The sequence below is a fragment of the Somniosus microcephalus genome, chromosome 11, assembly GCF_052327205.1.
Source record: "Somniosus microcephalus isolate GS21.2 chromosome 11, FLI_Smic_1.0, whole genome shotgun sequence".
Classification (NCBI taxonomy): Eukaryota; Metazoa; Chordata; class Chondrichthyes; order Squaliformes; family Somniosidae; genus Somniosus; species Somniosus microcephalus.
Genome location: NC_140997.1, coordinates 65,908,970 through 65,930,557, shown reverse-complemented (window position 1 = coordinate 65,930,557; position 21,588 = coordinate 65,908,970). Strand labels below are relative to the sequence as shown.

General features: G+C 46.0%; 1 protein-coding gene across 3 annotated transcripts in view; it reads left to right on the top strand.

The window, feature by feature from the left end:
• Positions 1-21,588, top strand: part of smg1 (SMG1 nonsense mediated mRNA decay associated PI3K related kinase) — a 177,176-nt gene that overhangs the window by 116,109 nt on the left and 39,479 nt on the right. For all 3 annotated transcript variants that reach the window (XM_086000818.1, XM_086000817.1, XM_086000819.1), the window contains exons 47-55: positions 3,499-3,671; positions 8,113-8,392; positions 11,539-11,811; positions 12,206-12,440; positions 12,539-12,765; positions 16,685-16,841; positions 18,107-18,296; positions 18,818-19,287; positions 21,357-21,497. In XM_086000818.1, the coding sequence (XP_085856944.1) occupies positions 3,499-3,671; positions 8,113-8,392; positions 11,539-11,811; positions 12,206-12,440; positions 12,539-12,765; positions 16,685-16,841; positions 18,107-18,296; positions 18,818-19,287; positions 21,357-21,497 (2,146 nt within the window). The remainder of the gene's footprint in view (positions 1-3,498; positions 3,672-8,112; positions 8,393-11,538; positions 11,812-12,205; positions 12,441-12,538; positions 12,766-16,684; positions 16,842-18,106; positions 18,297-18,817; positions 19,288-21,356; positions 21,498-21,588) is intronic.

Below are 21,588 nucleotides of genomic sequence, written 5' to 3'. Positions count from 1 at the left end.
GTTTTTCAGTACGACCCATATGGCCTCGTTTGATGATACCTCCAACATATCATCCCTCCTCACAGCTGTAATAGTTTCTTTAATCAATACTGCGACCCCCCCACTTTTTATCTCCCCCTCTATCCCATCTGACAATCCTGCAACCAGGAATGTTGAACTGCCATACCTGCCCCTCTTTCAGCCACGTCTCTCTAATAGCTATAATATCATAGTCCCAAGTATCTACCTGTGCCCTCAGCTCATTTGCCTTGTTTGCTATACTCCTTGCATTGAAGTATATACCATTTAGTACAGGCAAACCTCCTTGTTAACTACTATCTAGTCCTCGATTCCTCTGTCCTTCCAATTTACTTTCTACGTTTTTGTTTTCCAATTCCAGTTTTTCTTCCCTCCCTATTGACTCTATACTTAGGTTCCCAATCCCCTGCCAAGCTAGTTTAAACCCTCCCCAACAGCACTAGCAAACCCTCCCACAAGGATATTGGTCCCGTTCCCATTGAGGTGCAACCCGTCTGGCTTGTAGAGGTCGCACTTCCCCCAGAAACTGTTCCAATTCCTCAGGAATCTAAAGCCCTCCCTCCTACACCATCTCTCCAGCCACGCATTCATCTGCTCTATCTTCCTATTTCTGTACTCACTAGCACGTGGCACTGGTAGTAATCCAGAGATTACTACCTTTTGAGGTCCTGCTTTTTAACCTCTTTCCTAGCTCCCTAAACTCTGCCTGCAGGACCTCATCCCTCTTCCTACCTATGTCGTTGGTACTGATATGGACCACGACCTCTGGCTGTTCACCCTCCCCCCTCAGAATGCCCTGCAGCAATTCAGTGACATCCTTGACCCTGGAACCAGGGAGGCAACATAGCATCCTGGAGTCACGTCTGCGGCCGCAGAAACGCCTGTCTGCTCCCCTAACTATTGAATCCCCTATCACTATTGCTCTCCCTCTCCTCTTACCACCCCCACCCCCCCCTCGCCTGTGCAGCTGAGCTTTCCATGGTGTTGTGGATTTGGCTCTGGCTGCACTCCCCAGAGGAACCATCGCCTTCACCAGTACTCAGCGCCGAATACTGGTTGGTGAGCAAGATGGGCTCAGGGGACTCCTGCACTACCTGTCTGGTCCTCCTGCACTCCGTCTGTCTGGTGGTCACCCATTCCCTCTCTGCCTGCACACTCTTAAGCTGCGGGGTGACCACCTCCCGAAACGTGCTATCCACGTAGCTCTCAGCCTCGCGGATGCACAGCAGTGATTGCAGCCGCAGCTCAAGCTCCGTAACCCGGAGCTCAAGCTGCTGTAGCTGGCGACACTTCCCGCACATGTGCTCGTCCAGACCACAGGAGATGTCCAGGATTTCCCACATGGCACAGGATGTGCATTCCACGGGTGTGAGCTGCCCTGCCATACCTCTAATTAACAGACTATTTACTAACCTAGCTGGAACAAACTTAAGAAAGCCAAGTAAAAACACTTGCCAGATACTCGCCAATCAGCTCCCTCTTTTTGAACGTTTAGTTTTTAATCCCAGCTCTTAATTTAAACCAATGCCCAAGATGGAGAGAAATACTGACCAACCAATCACTTCCCTGCTTTCTTGTGACATCACTCCTTGTTTTTGTTGTCCGGTCCGCTGCCTCCGCTCTCTCTGCCGCGCTCTTTATATTCTCAGGCTCTGCTCTCGCTCCCTCTTGGGTCTGCTGCCTCCGCAAATCTGTTTGATATCCTTCCTGGGTGGAACTATAAGAAGTGGAAGTTTTTAAATGCAGCAGAACTTAGAATCCAATGGAAAATATTTCTTGTAATTAAATAAATGGGAAGAATACATAAAGAAAATGCCTTCTTTACTTCAGTGCTTATCTTAGAAACTTGAACTGTTATTTGAAAAACTGTCTCTATTTGAAAGATTGCTTTATCAGTAAAATGCCCAAGTAATCATGCTTGATACTGAGATCATAACCTGCACAAAGACAAAATGTGTAGTGTATTTTACAGTTAAAATTCCTACTTAATAACCTCTCAGAACCCAAGTGGGAGGTCAGTATTTAATCCTCCGGTACAGATAGCTTAACTGAACATATCTTTTTTTTTTGCTAAAGTATGTTTTTCCCTTTCTTCTGCTCCTTTTTTCCCTCTCCTGACGGTGCTGCCTCGTGCTTGGGTACCATACCCAAATAGTGGGTGTTGCAGGCTATTCTATCATGAAGGTATTACAGCTGAACTCCATTTTGGCCCTGCCCTTGTTAATGCACATTTTACATCAAGGATCCTAATTACCCCTGTTTTGTTTTTTAATTCCTGAGATGTGGGCGTCACTGGCAAGGCCAGCATTTTATCCTCAGATAATGAAGCAGTCCATGCCCGCAGGCAACAAGACCTGGACGACGTTCAGGCTTGGGCTGATAAGCGGCAGCTAATATTTGTGCCACAGAAGTGCCAGGCAATGACTATCTCCAACAAGCGAGAGTCTAAACACTGCCCCATGACATTCAATGGCATTACCATCACCGAATCCCCCACCATCAACATCCTGGGGGTCACCATTGACCAGAAACTTAACTGGACCAGCCGCATAAATACTGTGGCAACAAGAGCAGGTCAGAGGCTAGGTATTCTGCGGTGAGTGTCTCGCCTCCTGACTCCCCCAAAGCCTTTCCACCATCTACAAGGCACAAGTAAGGAGTGTGATGGAATACTCTTCACTTGCCTGGATGAGTGCAGCTCCAACAACACGCAAGAAGCTCGACACCATCCAGGACAAAGCAACCTGCTTGATTGGCACCCCCTCTACCACCTTAAACACCCACTCCCTCCACCACCAGCGTACCATGGCTGCCATGTGTACCATCTACAAGATGCACTGCAGCAGCTCGCCAAGGCTTCTTCGGCAGCACCTCCGCAAATCCGCAACCTCTTCCACCTAGAAGGACAAGGGCAGCAGATGCATGGGAACACCACCACCTCCAAGTTCCCCTCCAAGTCGCACATCATCCTGACTTGGAAGTATATCGCCGTTCCTTCATCGTCGCTGGGTCAAAATCCTGGAGCTCCCTACCTAACGGCACTGTTGCGAGTACCTTCACCACACTGATCGCAGCGGTTCAAGAAGGCGGCTCACCCCCACCTTCTCGAGGGCAATTAGGGATGGGCAATAAATGCTGGCTTTGCCAGCGACGCCCACATCCCATAAAAATTAAGAATAAAAAAAAAATGATTGCCCATCCCTAATTGCCCTTCCTCTGAACTGAAATATTTTACTTTCTATCTCGTTATCTGCATCTTTCCCATTGCACGACCTAACAAAGTGGAAATGAGGAAATACAATTTTTCAAGGAAAAATAATAATTTTACCTTTTTTGTTATCGTACAAAGTTTTGCTGTTGGTAACTAAGGTTACATTCGGTTGAAGGTTTTCTTGTCTTACTGGTAGAATTGCTGAAATAACATAGGAAGTGAATAGTTTTTATTGCTTTCCATACTATAACTGTTTGTCTTGCATTTAGATATTCAGAACATACCCAGCTCCAGTCTCAGCAGCTGGCTGTACAGGATGCTATTCAGGTGAAGTTGAATGACTTTGAACAGTGGATTACACAATATCAGGCTGCCTTTTCAAGTCTAGAAGCCACACAGCTTGCAAGTCTGCTTCAGGATATCAGTACTCCACTGGACCTAGGTAATGGCCATTCACTGACAAACTTCAACAATTGGACATATAGCGTGCCACAAATAACATTCCAAATGTAGACTTTCTTGTCATGTAGAGTGGACTAAAGTTTTGTATTATAGAACAAGATCATGAAGCCCAGGATTAGTTCCACTTGTGTGAGCCTAAATACTGTCTGAATGCACCTTTGATTTCCATTTAGGATAGTGGGTATATTGGGAATTTTCCTCAGTGTGTGTGAAGTTTGGAATTGGTGACAGAACTCCTAATGCTGTGATCCTGCCACTAATAACCTGGAATGGATAAACTGAGCACACTACAAATGCACCTTACACCCACCTGTAAACCTGATTACATTTCCCGGACAATATGTGGTGTCGACAGATATTTCTGCTCACTATTGCTTGTTTTCATTTCAGATACTACGGAACATTAGACTGGGGGTGATTGGGAATTATTGTCCTAACTCTTTTTATAAAAAAAAAGTATATAAAACTTAAAGCAATGCCCTTGGGCAAATGGTGGTACATTTAAGCTTCCTAGGGGGAGAAATTGGGTGAGTAGCGCCTAAAGAGGCAGGCAGTGGCTGTAGCGCCACTGGCTGCGCCTCCCGCGATATTGAGTTGGGGCGATAATGGTGGCGTTAGTCTTTTGCGCTGCGCCGCCACCGATGACGTCATCGGTGTGCGCAGCGCCCCGTTCGCGATATTTGGTAGCGAACGCCGCAGTTGCGCCGTTCGCTACCCGCGCCCGGTTCACGGGGCCTTACTGTGCCGGCCGCGGCGCAAGTTAAGGTGGAGGTGCAGGGTGGCCGCCTTTTTCGGCAGCCGCCTGCCAGCACCTCCGTCCCCGGCCTCCTACCCCCCCCCCCCCCCCCCCAAAACGGCATTGCCGGCTGTTTCCCGAGAGCCTGGCACTTCTCCTTGGTGCCGGACTCGTTTGCCGGCACTCGCGATCGGGGTTCGCGCTGTTGCAGGCACCTCCCCCTTAACAGTGGGATGGTGTGGAGATGCCGGAGTTGGACTGGGGTGGACAAATGTAAGAAGTCACACAACACCAGGTTATAGTCCAACAGCTTTATTTGAAATCACAAGCTTTCGGAGCGCTGCTCCTTCTTCAGGTGAAGTGGAGAAATGCATAAAGACACAGCTTATATAGTCAGAGAATCATGTCAGATGTTTACAGGTAACCTTTCCAACTGCCATTTATCACACCTTGGTAGAGAGATAATCACAGCAGTCAAAGGTGTGAATGGTGTCCAAACAGGTCAGTCAGGGAAACATTACATCAAAGAACAATGAGGTGGGGTCACAAGGGGTCAAATATTGCAGATGCTGGGGTCTGTATGGAAAAACAAAAAAACAGACAAAAAACATTTTTTTTGGCTGGAAATCACAGCAGGTCCGGCCGCATATGTGTAGAGAGAACAAGCCAATGTCGAGTCGAGTCTGGATGACCCTGCGTCAGGTGGGGTTACATGTAGCGTGACATGAACCCAAGATCTCTGTTGAGGCCGTCCTCATGGGTGCGGAACTTGGCTATCAGTTTCTGCTCGACGATTTTGCGTTGTGTGTCTCGAAGGCCGCCTTGGAGAATGCTTACCCGAAGATCGGAGGCTGAATGTCCTTGACTGCTGAAGTGTTCCCCGACTGGGAGGGAACACTCCTGCCTGGTGATTGTTGCGCGGTGTCCGTTCATCCGTTGTCGCAGTGTCTGCATGGTCTCGCCGATGTACCATGCTCCGGGGCATCCTTTCCTGCAACGTATGAGGTAGACAACGTTGGCCGAGTCACATGAGTATGTACCATGTACCTGGTGGGTGGTGTCCTCACGTGTGATGATGGTATCTGTGTTGATGATCTGGCATGTCTTGCAGAGGTTGCTGTGGCAGGGTTGTGTGGTGTCGTGGTCGCTGTTCTCCTGAAAGCTGGGTAATTTGCTGCGAATGATGGTCTGCTTGAGGTTAGGCGGCTGTTTGAAAGCGAGTAGTGGAGGCGTGGGGATGGCCTTAGCGAGGTGTTCGTCGTCATCGATGACATGTTGAAGGCTGCGAAGAACATGGCGTAGTTTCTCCGCTCCGGGGAAGTACTGGACGACGAAGGGTACTCTGTTGGTTGTGTCCCGTGTTTGTCTTCTGAGGAGGTCTATGCGATTTTTCGCTGTGGCCCGTCGGAACTGTCGATCGACGAGTCGGGCGTCATATCCCGTTCTTACAAGGGCGTCTTTCAGTGTCTGTAGGTGTCCATCGCGTTCCTCCTCGTCTGAGCAGATCCTGTGTATTCGCAGGGCTTGTCCATAGGGGATGGCTTCTTTAACGTGGTTAGGGTGGAAGCTGGAGAAGTGAAGCATCGTGAGGTTGTCCGTGGGCTTGCGGTAGAGTGAAGTGCTGAGGTGTCCGTCTTTGATGGAGATTCGTGTGTCCAGGAATGAGACCGATTCTGAGGAGTAGTCCATGGTGAGTTTGATGGTGGGATGGAACTTGTTGATGTTATCGTGTAGTCTTTTCAGTGATTCTTCGCCGTGGGTCCATAGGAAGAAAATGTCGTCGATGTATCTGGTGTATAGCGTTGGTTGGAGGTCCTGTGCAGCGAAGAAGTCTTGCTCGAACTTGTACATGAAGATGTTTGCGTATTGGGGTGCGAATTTGGTCCCCATGGCTGTTCCGTGTGTTTGGGTAAAGAACTGGTTGTCGAAGGTGAAGACATTGTGGTCAAGGATGAAGCGGATAAGTTGTAGGATGGCGTCTGGAGATTGGCTGTTGTTGGTGTTGAGTACTGAGGCTGTCGCAGCGATGCCGTCATCGTGGGGGATACTGGTGTAGAGTGCCGAGACGTCCATCGTGGCGAGGAGTGTTCCTGGTTCAACTGGTCCGTGGGTGCTGAGTTTCTGTAAGAAGTCTGTAGTGTCGCGACAGAAGCTGGGGGTTCCCTGTACGATGGGTTTCAGGATGCCCTCGACATATCCAGAGAGGTTCTCACACACGGTTCCGTTGCCTGATGCGATAGGACGTCCAGGTGTGTTGGCTTTGTGTATCTTTGGGAGGCAGTAGAAGTCTCCCACGCGGGGAGTACGTGGGATGAGAGCATGTAGGATGCTTTGAAGGTCTGGATCGAAGGTTTTGATCAGTCTGTTGAGTTGGCGGGTGTGTTCTTTGGTCGGATCTGCGGGTAACTAGTGTTCCTGGTTGTCCAGTTGTCGGTATACTTCTTTGCAATAGTCCGTTCTGTTCTGTATGACGATGGCACCTCCTTTGTCTGCTGGTTTGATGACGATGTTGCGGTTGGTCTTGAGAGCGTGGATGGCGTTGCGTTGTGCTCGGGTGACATTCTGGACTGTCTTGTGAGTGCGGCTGATGAATCTGGCGTTGATGCATCTCCTGACAGCTTGAGCATACATGTCAAGCTTAGGGCAGCGACCCTCCGGAGGGGTCCAATTTGACTCTTCTTCGGTTGCTGCACTGCGGATCCCTCTGTCTGCTGTTCCAGATCATTGATTGTCTCATTGGGTTCGCTGCTGACATCTTGGGATTTGTGGAAGAATTCCCGGAGCCTCATTCTCCTGATGAATTCCTCTGCGTCTGCCGCGAGACCGATGGGGTCCATTTTGGTGGTGGGGCAGAAATCGTCGAGCAGAAACTGATAGCCAAGTTCCGCACCCATGAGGACGGCCTCAACCGAGATCTTGGGTTCATGTCACGCTACATGTAACCCCACCTGACGCAGGGTCATCCAGACTCGAGTCGACATTGGCTTGTTCTCTCTACACAGATGCGGCCGGACCTGCTGTGATTTCCAGCCAAAGAAAATGTTTTGTCTTTTTTTGTTTTTCATACAGACCCCAGCATCTGCAATATTTGACCCCTTGTGACCCCACCTCATTGTTCTTTGATGTAATGTTTCCCTGACTGACCTGTTTGGACACCATTCACACCTTTGACTGCTGTGATTATCTCTCTGCCGAGGTGTGATAAATGGCAGTTGGAAAGGTTACCTGTAAACATCTGACATGATTCTCTGACTATATAAGCTGTGTCTTTATGCATTTCTCCACTTCACCTGAAGAAGGAGCAGCGCTCCAAAAGCATGTGATTTCAAATAAAGCTGTTGGACTATAACCTGGTGTTGTGTGACTTCTTACATTTATTAACAGTGGGAGGAAGACCTGCAGTACCGCAGTGTGCCGTGGCGCTGCGGCACGTTGCGCTGCGATATTCAGTTTCAGCGCCCTAAGAGGGACGCGGAGCGCCTCGCCCCGTGTCCCTCGAGGGGCAATGAAACTGAATATCTGACGATCGCTAAAGCCTCGAACGCTGCGCTAAATCCTGCGCTCAGGCGACTTTTGCGCCACTTTGGCGCCCCAACCCAATTTCTAGGCCCTTATCTTTTAATTGCTAAATATAAAAATAAATGTCTTTCTGGTTTGAACTTTTTCTTCCCTTGTTTTAACATAGGGGCTCCAAGCTATGTACCAGCTACGACCTTTCTCCAGAACGCAGGCCAGGCACACCTGATCAGCCAATGTGAACAGTTGGAAGGAGAGGTTGGCGCACTGCTACAGCAACGTCGTACCATCTTGCGTGGCTGCCTGGAACAGCTGCACAGCTATGCCGCTGTGGCTCTGCAGTATCCAAAGGCGGTCTTCCAGAAGCATAGGATGGAGCAGTGGAAAACATGGATGCAAGAACTGATTTGTGACATGACGGTGGAACACTGTCAGGAACTGTATAGAAAGTGAGTACAATGTGAAGTATGGTCGCAAGTTAAAATGGAAATTGAATTGAGCTTGCCAGCTAATTCATCTATTGTGGCCACTCAACATGGATGGAATAGAATTATCTGTGCTGTATTAGCTGATCTCTGGAGTTATAGTTGGGATCTTTCTATTGGCCTCTGAGCTAAAGGAAAAATCAGCCATGGTGCCCACTCCTGTTCACTGTCCAGTGATTTCTGCTGTAAAGTATGCATTTAAGGACATTAGTTGAGGACTGAAGAGATGTGGTTGTAAAATCCTATGGTCAAAGAGTGACACTCAAGTTTGTAGCCACACATGAGGAATGGCCACTTGAGAGAGGTGCCAGAGGGCTATGAGTACCTGGCGAATTGTACCTCCATGTATGCCCAAATGTTCTCTTGCAAGGGAATTGGGAAAGTTATAAAGACTTCTGTAATCATCTGACTTTCTGCTGTTTTTTTTAAACACACTATTTTCTTTGTCTAGATCTTTGATACATAGGAGCAGGAGAAGGCTATTCAGCTCCTCGAGCCAGTTCCGCTATTCAATGAGATCATGGCTGATCTGTATCCTAACTCCACCCACCCACCTTGGCTCCATATCCCTTAATACCCATGACTAGCAAAAATCTGTCGATCTCATTTAAAGTTATTAATTGAGCCAGCATCTGCTTTATGTGGGAGTGTGTTCCACACTTCTACCACCCTTTGTGTGAAGTGTTTTGTAACTTTTCCTGAATGACCTGGCTCTAATTTTAAGGTTATGTCCCCTTGTCCTAGACTCCCCCACCAGCAGATAAGGTTTCTCTATCTACCCTAAAATTCTGAAACCTCAATCTTTAGTCAGAAGTGCTTAGTGGCTGATCCATATCGGCCTCCTCCTGAGGTCTCCACCATCACAGAAGCCAGTCTACAGCCAATTTTATTCATTCCACGTGATATCAAGAAATGGCTGAGCGCACTGGATACAGCAAAGTCCTTGGGCCCTGACAACATCCCGGCTGTTGAACTGAAGACTTTTGCTCCAGAACTAGCCGCGCCTCTAGCCAAACTGTTCCAGTACAGCTACAACGCTGGCATTTATCCGACAATGTGGAAAGCTGCCCAGGTATGTCCTGTCTACAAAAAGCAGGACAAATCCAATCCGGCCAATTACCGCCCCATCAGTCTACTCTCAATCATCAGCAAAATGATGGAAGGTGTCATCGACAGTGCTATCAAGCGGCACTTACTCACCAATAACCTGCTCACTGGTGCCCAGTTTGGGTTCCGACCACTCGGCTCCCGACCTCATTACAGCCTTGGTCCAAACATGGACAAAGGAGCTGAATTCCAGAAGTGAGGCGAGAGTGACTGCCCTTGACATCAAGGCAGCATTGGAACGAGTGTGGCATGAAGGAGCCCTAGTAAAACTGAAGTCAAGGGGAATCAGCGGTGGGGGGGGGTGGAGACTCTCCACTGGCTGGAGTCATACCTAGCACAAAGGAAGATGGTTGTGGTGGTTGAAGGTCAATTATCACAGCCCCAGGAAATTCCTGCAGGAGTTCCTCAGGGCAGTGTCCTAGGCCCAACCATCTTCAGCTGCTTCATTAATGACCTTCTCTCCAACATAAGGCCAGAAATGGGGATGTTCACTGATGACTGCACAGTGTTCAGTGCCATTCACAACTCCTAGTAGGTATTCTGCAGGGTGTGTCTCGCCTCCTGACTCCCCAAAGCCTTTCCACCATCTACAAGGCACACGTCAGGAGTGTGATGAAATACTCTCCACTTGCCTGGATGAGTGCAGCTCCAACAACACTCGACTCAACACCATCCAGGACAAAGCAGCCTGCTTGATTGGCACCCCATCCACCGCCTTAAACATTCACTCCCTCCACCACCGGCATACTGTGGCTGCAGTGTGTACCATCTACAAGATGCACTGCAGCAACTCGCCAAGGCTTCTTCGGCAGCACCTCCCAAACCCGCGAACTCTACCACCTAGAAGGACATGGGCAGCAGGCACATGGGAACACCACCACCTCCAAGTTTCCCTCCAAGTCACACGCCATCCTGATTTAGAAGTATATCGCTGATCCTTCATCGGCGCTGGGTCAAAATCCTGGAACTCCCTCCTTAACAGCACTGTGGGAGTATCTTCACCACATGGACTGCAGCGGTTCAAGAAGGCAGCTCACCACCACCTTCTCAAGGGCAATTAGGGATGGGCAATAAATGCTGGCCTTGCCAGCGATGCCCAAATCCCATAAACAAATTTTTTTTTTTTTTAAAAAGTCAGACCACCCAGTTAACCTTCTGTATTCCAGGGAATACAAGCCTAGTTTATGTAATCTCTCCTCATAATTTAACCCTTGGAATCCTGGTAACATGCTGATGAATCTGCGCTGCAATCCTTCCAAGGCCAATAGATCCTTTCTAAGGTGCGGTGCCCAGAACTGTACGCAGTACTCCAGGTGTGGTCTAATTAGAGCTTTATATAACTGTAACAAAACCGCCTCCCCTTTATATTCTAACCCTCTAGATATAAAGGCTAACATTCCATTCACCTTTCTAATTATTTTTTGTACCTGACTACTACATTTTAGTAATCTGTGTACATGAACTCCTAAATCCCTTTGGGCCTCCACTGCTCCTAGCTATTCACCATACTCGGATCTATTCTTTTTTGGTCCAAAATGGATAATCTCTCACTTGCCTGCATTGAAATCCATTTTCCACAGTTTTGCCCACTCACTTAATCTATCAATGTCTCTTTGTAATTTTATGCTCCAGTCTACACTACTTACTATGCCACCAATCTTTGTGTCATCGCCAAACTTGGATATATGGCTCTCTGACCTGGTACTAAAACCCTTTTACAGTTCCATGTGCAGAATAGATTTGTTGTAGATTTTTTTAAAAGACACATTGTGGTCCAGAATTTCATATAAAGATGTCCTTGAAACACATTATACTTGGTAGATAGCACCAGGTGGGAATGATTGACTGGATCACAAATCTCAGAAGAAATACAGTTTGACTTGACAAGTGGATCTAGTGCAGGACCATTCTAGGCAGTGGACCAGTAAACTACAACCATATGTTATAAAGTTAAATGTAGAAATGTCTTTACTGTATGCAACATTGACATGTTTGTTTTCTAGGTATGAGATACAATATGCTCCCCAGCAGCCCCCAACAGTATGTCAGTTCATAACTGCTACTGAGATGACACTTCAACATTTTGCAGCAGATGTTAACAGCCGGTTAATCAGACAGGTTGAGCGCCTGAAGCAAGAATCAGTAACTCTACCTGTTTGTGAAGAGCAGTTGAAGGAAATTGAACGCTGCATAAAAGTTTTCCTCCATGAAAATGGCGATGAGGGATCCTTAAGTCTTGCTAGTGTCATAATCTCTGCCCTTTGCACGTTAACAAGGTATAGTCTGTCGTACTATAGATGTTAGCTGTGGCAAATGAAGACCCTATAGAAGTTATAGCTTATCTTATGAATTGGTCTGTCTTAAACTGCCTTTTTTTTAAAAAGTTGTATTAATGGTGGTCTTCATCCAAATGTGTCATTTTTATTTTGTCAAATATGCTATTTTTAACAGGAAAATAATTTGACACGTGAAAACAGTTGGTTTGAGTACCTGATGTTCTTGACTTTTTTTTAAAACAAAATTGTGGCTGCCATCACTGTAGCTTAGATCTCATCTTGTACATAGTAATTAGATTAAAATGTGAGGTTTGACACAGTTGTAAATAATTTGTGCCTGTAGTAAGTTCTTGATGGCTAGTATACACATCTAGAACTGTTTGTTATGTTGTAGGCGGAACCTTATGATGGAGGGTGCTGCCTCGAGTGCTGGGGAACAGCTGGTTGATCTGACTTCCAGAGATGGGGCTTGGTTTTTAGAGGAGCTCTGTAGTATGAGTGGCAATGTTACCTGTCTTGTACAGCTTCTTGAGCAATGCCAGCTGGTTCCACAGGATCTTGACATCCCAAACCCTATGGAAGCATCGGAAGCAGTTTATTTGGCTAATGGAGTGTACACTTCTCTGCAGGTTAGTGTGGCTCAGGGAATTTTTTGGGGTGTCAGTGTTCTAGTAACTTAATTAAAATAGCTTACCCTTTTGTTAACACTGGATATGATTTTCAACAGGAACTAAACACCAACTTCAGACAGATTATCTTTCCAGAAGCCCTTAGATGCATGATGAAAGGAGAAAATACTTTGCAGAACATGCTTAATGAACTGGATAGTATTATTGAACAGACAACTGATGGGGTTTCTTTGCAAATGCTCATAGATTCTCTGCAGGCTTATCTGAGAAATGCTGCTATGGGAATGGAGGAGGAAACCAATGCCCATTATATTGATGTCACCAGGTAAATGAATAATTGCTTAAAGCATTCTACATGATGCAAGTATTTTAAGTTTAACAGAAGAAAATATGAGCTGTATTTAACGGTGCAACAAATCACTGTTGTGGTAGCACGTCCAGTTTAAATTTTCCAGTTGAAATTAGCCAACGTGCATTTAGTTTGGCAGGTTTTTGACTTGAAGCAAGACTCATGATCTGTGTCTTTAGCTGTTGTAAATGTAACACTAATACATTTTGAGTGATTTGCATATGCTACTATGGGAATACTCAACTAATGTGACTGGAGGTCTATTGACCCAAATTGGTGATGCTGGCATTTGGAGTTCCAAAATAAAAGATTTGTTACTTGTATTCCATAGTACAATTTTAAGCCCGGTTCACAGAGGCTCTCTTTACTTAACTCCCACCTAATTCTTCCCTCTCTGATTTTCCCCTCACCAGTCTGCTGTTTGAATAGCCTAGTCTAAAGTATACTTTATAGCTAAAAAGACAAAGTAGCTGGATGCATTTTTTGTCCCTTTTTGTTGTCAATTATTTTATTTCCTGGGAAACTTGCTAGTTGAAGCATGTTTCTGCAGCTATTGGAATTTTATAGAGGGGTTTGGTGAACTTGATGGCCAAGACCATAACCTAAAGAATCATCCATTGAATGGCATGTGTAGGAGTGTAGTTGGTTTACTCCCAGATTAATCAATAACCTTTTTTGCTTTTTAACTCAAATTGGTAAGAATCTTGCATTTAAAATGTGGTCCCAAAGCTAGCTACACTTAACGATGACATATAGTGGGCATGCTTTGTAGAGGTTAGTTTGACTGATGTTACCAGAGATTAAATGATTTCTTGAGCTGTAATAACTTGGAAAATATGAGATAATGTTGAATCTATGCAGCTGTTTGGGGAACTTGCCCTCTGGTAATGCATAATGGAAACTTGAAAGATTCCCATTTAAAATTAATGGTCAATAAAATTGTGGGCAGCGTGTGGCTGAATTTTCCGATACGCCTTGCAGGCGAGGCTTCCTGTTGATGTTGGACTTTTAAAATGACCCCTGTAATTATAACTACATTGTGTTCTTGTTAGACGAGGAGGAAATTGGAGCACCTTGAAACAGATCGTCTTCCACCGTTGCCGCCACCACCTACAACACAATCCCGTCACTAAATAAATGCTTCTTTTGCCACTTTCCAGAGGGACCATTCTCTCTGCAGTATTCTTATTCACTCTTTCACCAGCCCAACTTTGAGCTGTCCTTCCTCTAGCACCTTCCTGTGCACCACAGATGTACCATTTGTCCATTCACTGCCTCCCACATCTTTGTTTAGGACCCTAAGCACTCCTTCCATATGAGACAGCCATTTGCGTGTACTTGCTCCAGTCGCGTATACTGTGTTCACTGCTCATAGCATTGACTACGTTGGCGAGACCAAACGCAGTTTAGGTGGCTGCTTTTCTGAACACCTTGCTCTGTCAGCCTAACCGAGGTCCCTACGGGTTGTTATTTTTTAAGCACCGTGGGACGTTTTACTATCTTAGAGGCACTATACAAATACAAGTTGTACTTTTAACCCTCTCTTCCATCCCAAAGCGCCCTGTCTTTTGGCCTCCTGCACTGTTCCGACCAAGCTCAACAGAACCTTCAGGAACAGTAACTTCCATTACTGCTGGGCACCTTTGAGCTCTCTGGACTAACTATCAACTTCCACTTCAACCCTTAGCTATCTACTCCATTTTTCTTGACAGCAGAAGTGCTGGTGATGTGGGAAGGGTCTGCTGGTGTTCAGAACAAGGAGGCATGTTGATATTTGATTTGGAGATTCTTTGTCAGAACACGGTGGGGGTGGGGTGCTTGGCGTCCATCCTGTTTACCTGTTTTTCTCTCTCTCTCTGGTGGGCCCACTGTGGTTTTTCTCACTTGTTCTGATTTAATTTCAGACCTGGTAATGCAGGTTTCTGTGGTTTTCTCTCGGGAGGACCTCTTACTGCCTTTGCTATTTGCATGTTATTTTTTTTCTTTTATATGCCTTTAATTTATTTAATGCTTTTTTTTTCGAATGTCTTAACTGAGCTTTTACATCAAACATTCTCCTACTTTTAAGCAGATTACAGGTCATTCACCAATTGACTTGCTCTGCTTGGAATATCTTTGTTTGCTTTCTTCTCCTCACCGGCCCGTTTCTGATTCTATGCAAATGTTTGCTCATCAGTTATTTTTCAGTCCTGAAGAAGGGCCTGCCTGAATTTTCTGTTCACTGACGCTCACTGTCTTGCTGTGTGTTTCCAGTTGAAACATAGGAGCAGGAGTAGGGCATTTGGCCCTTCGAGCCTGCTCCACCATTCAATATGATCATGGCTGATCCTCTATCTCTATCATATTCCCGCTCTCTCCCCATACCCCTTGACGCCTTTTGCGTCTAGAAATCTATCGATCTCCTTCTTAAATATATTCAGTGACTTTGCCTCCACAGCCTTCTGTGGTAGAGAACTCCACAGGTTCACCACCCTCTGAGCGAAGAAATTTCTCATCTCAGTCCTAAATGTCCTACCCCGTATCCTGAGACTGTGACCCCGCGTTCTAGAGCCCTTAGCCAGGGGAAACATCCTCCCTGCATCCAGTCTGTCTAGCCATGTCAGAATTTTATACGTTTCAATGAGATCCCCTCTCATTCTTCTAAACTCTAGTGAATACACGCCTAGTCGGCCCAATCTCTCCTGATACGAATTAGTCTGGTGAACCTTTTGTTTGTTTTATGAGGAAATAGGTTTGATTATTTATGGGTCTAATGTTTTCATTCTTTGAAAGCAGTTCAACCTCTACATAGCTCCTACCTAATCCTTTGACTGGATACTGCTCAGTTGTTTGAATTTTCCCTGTGTTCCATTGCTTGCATTGTCGCTCTGCTGCCTTCTGTGGCCAAAACCGTGTGGTGTCCAGGATAATGTGCAGCTTATCAAAATGGTTATGTAAATATGCAAGTTTCTTTAAAAAGACAATGGTCTGGATTTTGCATTTTAAAAATAACGGTGAGACTATCAGCGCTCGCAGTTAGTTATTGAGGTGTAAATTGGACAGCAGCTTCCGGCGACCGCACATGTGGAGTTAAACATAGAAATCAGGAAGTTGCTGTCTGAGTTGCCCTGCTCCTCCACAAGCTTCGCTACACCGGTATCTCGCCCAGAGACTCAGCACTGAAATACATGATGGGTGTGAAGTTGCTGTACTTAGCTACTAGATACCCACTAAACTTGCCAGGAAAGGTTAGGGCTTGGCCATTCAAGTGTAAGTAAATTTTTAACATCGTGATAAGTCTTGATTACTGCCAAACAACACCTCTAGCACTGAAAATTAACCTTCACTAGTGTGGCGTCTCATTCCTTCAGATTTTAATTACTGAATTTTGTTTTAATTACAGTTTCACTCTGTCCCTTTTTATCTCTCAATCCCATCTTTATTTATTTTGCTTTCTGTGCATGATTTGAAATTGAATGAACTATTCTAACTTGTACTTCCTGGTTTAGCCTCTGCGTGCCTCAGTAAGGATTCTTCAATCTGATTGGTTAAGCAGATGCACAGTTGCTTGCCACGCTCACACAGGTCCCAGATCCCCTGTAGAGGGCGCCACACTATTTTGTGGGCAAGTGTAAGTGCAATGAAAGTTTGTTTGCTGTTGACTGTAAAATCCGGGCCAATACACCAACCATCCAATTACACCCCCCCCCCCCCCCAACCACCAAGTGGATAATGATGTGTGTATGGAGGTTGATGTTTTTTCAAAAAATGAGGAAGAAGGTACCTATAATAAGTTATCTAATCTTTGGCACAATACAGATGAAAATTAGTTGATGTGGCATGGGTATAGTTTTTTGTCTACAGATGCGCGCGTTTATTTTTGCAGGTTCTTCATACTGTTTAATTGTTCTTTTAGAGTGCTACGTGCGCAGTACACTGAATTAATTCAGCCAAGAATTGTGGATGGTTCGGTGGAAGAGACACCTAAAATGTCAGCTGGCCAGATGTTACTTGTAGCTTTTGATGGAATGTTTGCCCAAGTGGAAAGTGCATTTGGTTTATTAATTGAGAAGGTACTATGTTTGTGTATTTACATTGATTTTTATATTGGGGTGTGTGTGTGTGTATATATTGAAATGTAGCTGAACTGTAACTGTGTGTATCCTAGTCCATCTTGTAGCCTGAATACAAGCAGATATTTGAATGTACAAGTGAGTTGAGCCATTTTTATAAGAATACTAGCTGGGGGGAGCCCAGCTTTGCCAGGGCTGTTTAAATCGAGTGCGAGGCTTTGGGGCCCCTCTGTGTCCCTCTGTGAATCTGCTGCCGGGCAACATTTGAAATCGAGTCCCAGGCTTTTGGGCCCTGTCTGTGTCCCTCTCTCAATCTGCTGCCAGGCAACATTTCTACCTTTTTAATACCTTGAAAGATGAAAGTGAAAGTACTTATAAAACGTTTTTGGTAAATCTTATGTTATTTTTAAAAGAGATACTAACTTTTTCAAAGCTGGATGATCAAAGTAGTTTGAGCTGGAAGCTGAAGTAATGGCAGTGAAACAATGGCTGGCAGATCCCTGAGATGAAAACGATTAGTCCCACCCACACACACACACCGATTGGCCAACCATCAGGGGACCATACTGTAGGATTGGTCAATCGTGACGGCACAGGATTGGTGGAACCTTGACGTCAGTCAATCAATGCTAAGTAGCAGATAATGAGTTTAATTTTGAAGGTTTTTTGCATAAGGCGCGAACAATTTTCATGTGACCGAAAAGTAAATACGCTTACGACCGTCCCGGAAGCGTAAGCTTTCTTTGGAGGTAACGCGCGCGTAGGTACGCTCTATAACTTTCGAGCGCATAGCCGGACAGACGCACACCCGAGAGTCCCAGGCTTTTGGGCCCTGTCTGTGTCCCCCTCTCAATCTGCTGCCGGGCAACATTTCTACCTTTTTTAATACCTTGAAAGTGAAAGTACTTATAAAACGTTTTTGGTAAATGTTATGTTATTTTTAAAAGAGATACTAACTTTTTCAAAGCTGGATAAGGAGAGTAGTTTGAGCTGCAAGCAGTGAAACAATGGCTGCCAGATCCCTGAGATGAAAACGATTAGTCCCGCCCACACACACACAGCCAGGGCTGCTTTGGGCCGGGCGGTTTAAATCGAGTGCGAGGCTTTGGGGCCTCTGTGTCCCTCTATGAATCTCGGGCTGATTATATTTTAAAAAACACTGAGCTTTTTCCTCCACATACACACAGGATATTTAAGCTCCATCAAAGTTTTAGTCGTGTGTAGATTTCTCTTTATTTCAGACTAAGTGCTGGTTGTTGTTGTAGTTGAACAAGATGGAGGTACCACTGGCATGGCGGAAAATTGATATTATTAGAGAGGCCCGCAGCACCCAAGTCAACTTCTTCGATGCTGACAATCACCGGCTAGTGCTGGAAGAGATCTTCTTCCTGAAACGACTACAAACCATAAAGGAATTTTTCAGACTCTGTGGCACTTTTGCTCATACATTATCAGGTAATAGTTAGCAGGTTTTCTTTTAAGGAGTTAAATAGTTTATAAAGGTTCTCGGTTCTTTGTTACCCTCTGTGTGTAAAAGAATAGCTTGTCAAATATAAATTACAAGGATGGTGTCCCTCCTTTAAGCTGAGTTACATGATTACCTTTTCTCATTGTGTATGAGCCCTGTCATTGAGCTACTTCCTCAGTTGTTTTTCTTATAGACAGGAGTGATGGTTTATGTTCTTTTGCCCATAGAAGCTTTTGGTAAAACTGTGTTCTTCATTACCCTCTACTGATAATTTGATGTTTTTTTTGCAGTAATTAAATTATTGAATAATTTGAATTGAGTAATGTAAGTAACAGTGGAGTGAGAATTTAGTGGTTTAAAAACCCTTTAGCCTCAAGAAATATATCCAACTCCTTGAATACATTTAATGAATTGGCCTCAACTGCCCTGTGTGGCAGAGAATTTGATATATTTGTAACTGCTGTTTTGTGTCATCTATATAATGTGCACATTTTGTCTTATTCTCCAGGGGCTACTCCACTAGACGATCCCAGTTCATTGAATGGTCCTGTGCCACTGGTTAATGTCAAATCCATGTACAGAAGTTCTTGCTTCAGTGAAGATCAAATGGCTAAACCAATAAAGGCGTTTACAGCAGATTTTGTAAGACAGCTTTTGATTGGCCTCCCAACCCAAGCACTTGGGCTGACTCTTTGCAGTTACATCAGTGCTCTTGGTGTGGACATTATTGCTCAGGTGGAAGCCAAAGACTTTGGTGCTGAAAGTAAGGTCTCTGTGGATGACCTGTGTAAGAAAGCAGTGGAACACAATATTCAGGTTGGCCGATTTTCACAATTAGTTATGAACAGAGCCACTGTTCTGGCCAGCTCTTACGACACTGCTTGGAAAAAGCATGATTTGGTTCGCAGGTTGGAGACGAACATTGCATCTTGTAAGACCAGTTTTCAGAGGGTACAGATACAGATTGCAATGTTTCAGGTAAGCTCTTGCACTTACTCTAATTGTGCTTAATGGGAAAGCAAAGTGTAGGAGTACCTTTTGTTCAAGGTATGTCTCCTTTTTATGTTTTTTTTTTAGGGAGTGTCAATTTTGGTACAGACTTGGAGATGCTCAAGTATGTCTCCCTCTCTGTTGAGCTGCTCCACTAACATCAAATGTGGAGTGTTCCTTGGCTGCTCCAGAACCACCTGACCCAGTGAAACTATACAATAGCTTAGGAAATTTGTATTCCTGCTTGTAACATGGATGCTATGTCAGGCAGCTCTGGAGCATCCCTCAAGCCAGTTTGAAGTTAGATCGCCAGTTTGGGCAATTTCCCTATAACTTGCATCATCGGAGTGGGCTAGCAGGGAGGTAGATTCTTTGCAAAGGTGTCCAGATTAATGTTACAATTGTTTTTTTTAAAGATTAAAAAAATTGACACTATTTTAAAAAAGAGGAATACATTGAACAAGAATTACTCCACCTACTGTCCTCCTTTGACCTTACAGTAAAGCTTTTGTAAATGTACTGTTTGTGCAAACCATTAGAAAGAAACATTTTTCTATACATTTGTTGAACATGTTGCATAAAGATGCAAACTAGTTAGCAGAGATTTTGTATTAACAGCAATATTCTCTACAATGTAGTATATATATATAAAAACGCTGGCTCTCGCTGGCGCTCTCGCTGGCTCTCTCGCTCTCGCTGGCTCTCTCGCTCTCGCTGGCTCTCTCGCTCTCGCTGGCTCTCGCTCTCGCTGGCTCTCTCGCTCTCGCTGGCTCTCTCGCTCTCGCTGGCTCTCTCGCTCTCGCTGGCTCTCTCGCTCTCTGGCTCTCTCGCTCTCGCTGGCTCTCTCGCTCTCGCTGGCTCTCTCGCTCTCGCTGGCTCTCGCTCTCGCTGGCTCTCGCTCTCGCTGGCTCTCTCGCTCTCGCTGGCTCTCTCGCTCTCGCTGGCTCTCTCGCTCTCGCTGGCTCTCTCGCTCTCGCTGGCTCTCTCGCTCTCGCTCTCGCTGGCTCTCGCTCTCGCTGGCTCTCTCGCTCTCGCTGGCTCTCTCGCTCTCGCTGGCTCTCTCGCTCTCGCTGGCTCTCTCGCTCTCGCTGGCTCTCTCGCTCTCGCTGGCTCTCTCGCTCTCGCTGGCTCTCTCGCTCTCGCTGGCTCTCTCGCTCTCGCTGGCTCTCTCGCTCTCGCTGGCTCTCTCGCTCTCGCTGGCTCTCTCGCTCTCGCTGTCTCTCTCGCTGTCTCTCGCTCTCTCGCTCTCGCTCTCTCTCTCTCTCTCTCGCTCTCGCTCTCGCTCTCGCTCTCGCTCTCGCTCTCGCTCTCGCTCACTCTCTCGCTGTCTGTCCAGCTATGCAATCAAAAGTTATAGAGCGTACCTACACATATGTTATATCAAAAGAAAGCTTATCATTAGGGGACTCTCGTAGGCATATTTACTTTGTCGTCACACAAAAATTGTTAGGACAATATACAAAAAAGGTTCAAAAATCCTACCTGTCATTAGTGTTGACTGACGTGCTGCTTGACCAGTCCTACAGTTCACTCACCTGATGGTTGACCAATCAGTGCATCACAGGCGGGTCCTAATCCTCCAGTCTCCCTAAACTTCGCCGCCATTTTTTCCATCCCCACAGGGACAGCAGCACCAAAACAAACCCCCACATTCCAGCTCCCGATCCCGCTCCCACCCCGCCGGAGCGACAGGTAAGTTGGGCTCACTCGGGCTGTGCCTCACAACCGCTCGGCCCGACACACACAGCGGTCGGGGGAGCGGCAGCGGCTGGCTGTCAGCTCGGGTTCGTCTCGGCCCGACAGCCCGGCTGCGCCTCAACCGCTAGGCTATCACAACGGCACCAGGCCTCAGGCGCTAGGCAGGGAGAGGGGAGGGGGAGGGAGGGTGAGGACAGCACAGGGAGACGAGGAGAGGGACAGAGAGGGGGGACAGACAGGGGCACGGAGACCGCGCGGCCCAAAATTGCCCTGGCAACGCCAGGCTCCCCTGCTAGTCTTCTATACATATGTGTGTGTAAAATCTATCTGTGACTAAAATGTTCCATCCCTTCCAACAGTGGCAGCATGAAGATATCCTTATAAATAGAACTCAGCCCATTTCTACAGTTACGCCTCCACCTCGCTCAGGCATTCTGTCTAATATGAAAAAGAAATTACATGCACTTAGCCAGCTAGAGGTTTCTGTTGCTACAGTACAGGTAAATGACTTAAGGTACAAATTTCATTTTTTGGGGCCCTGGCCATGGATGGGTTGAATTGTTGGCTAATATGCACAGGCCAGCAATGAGC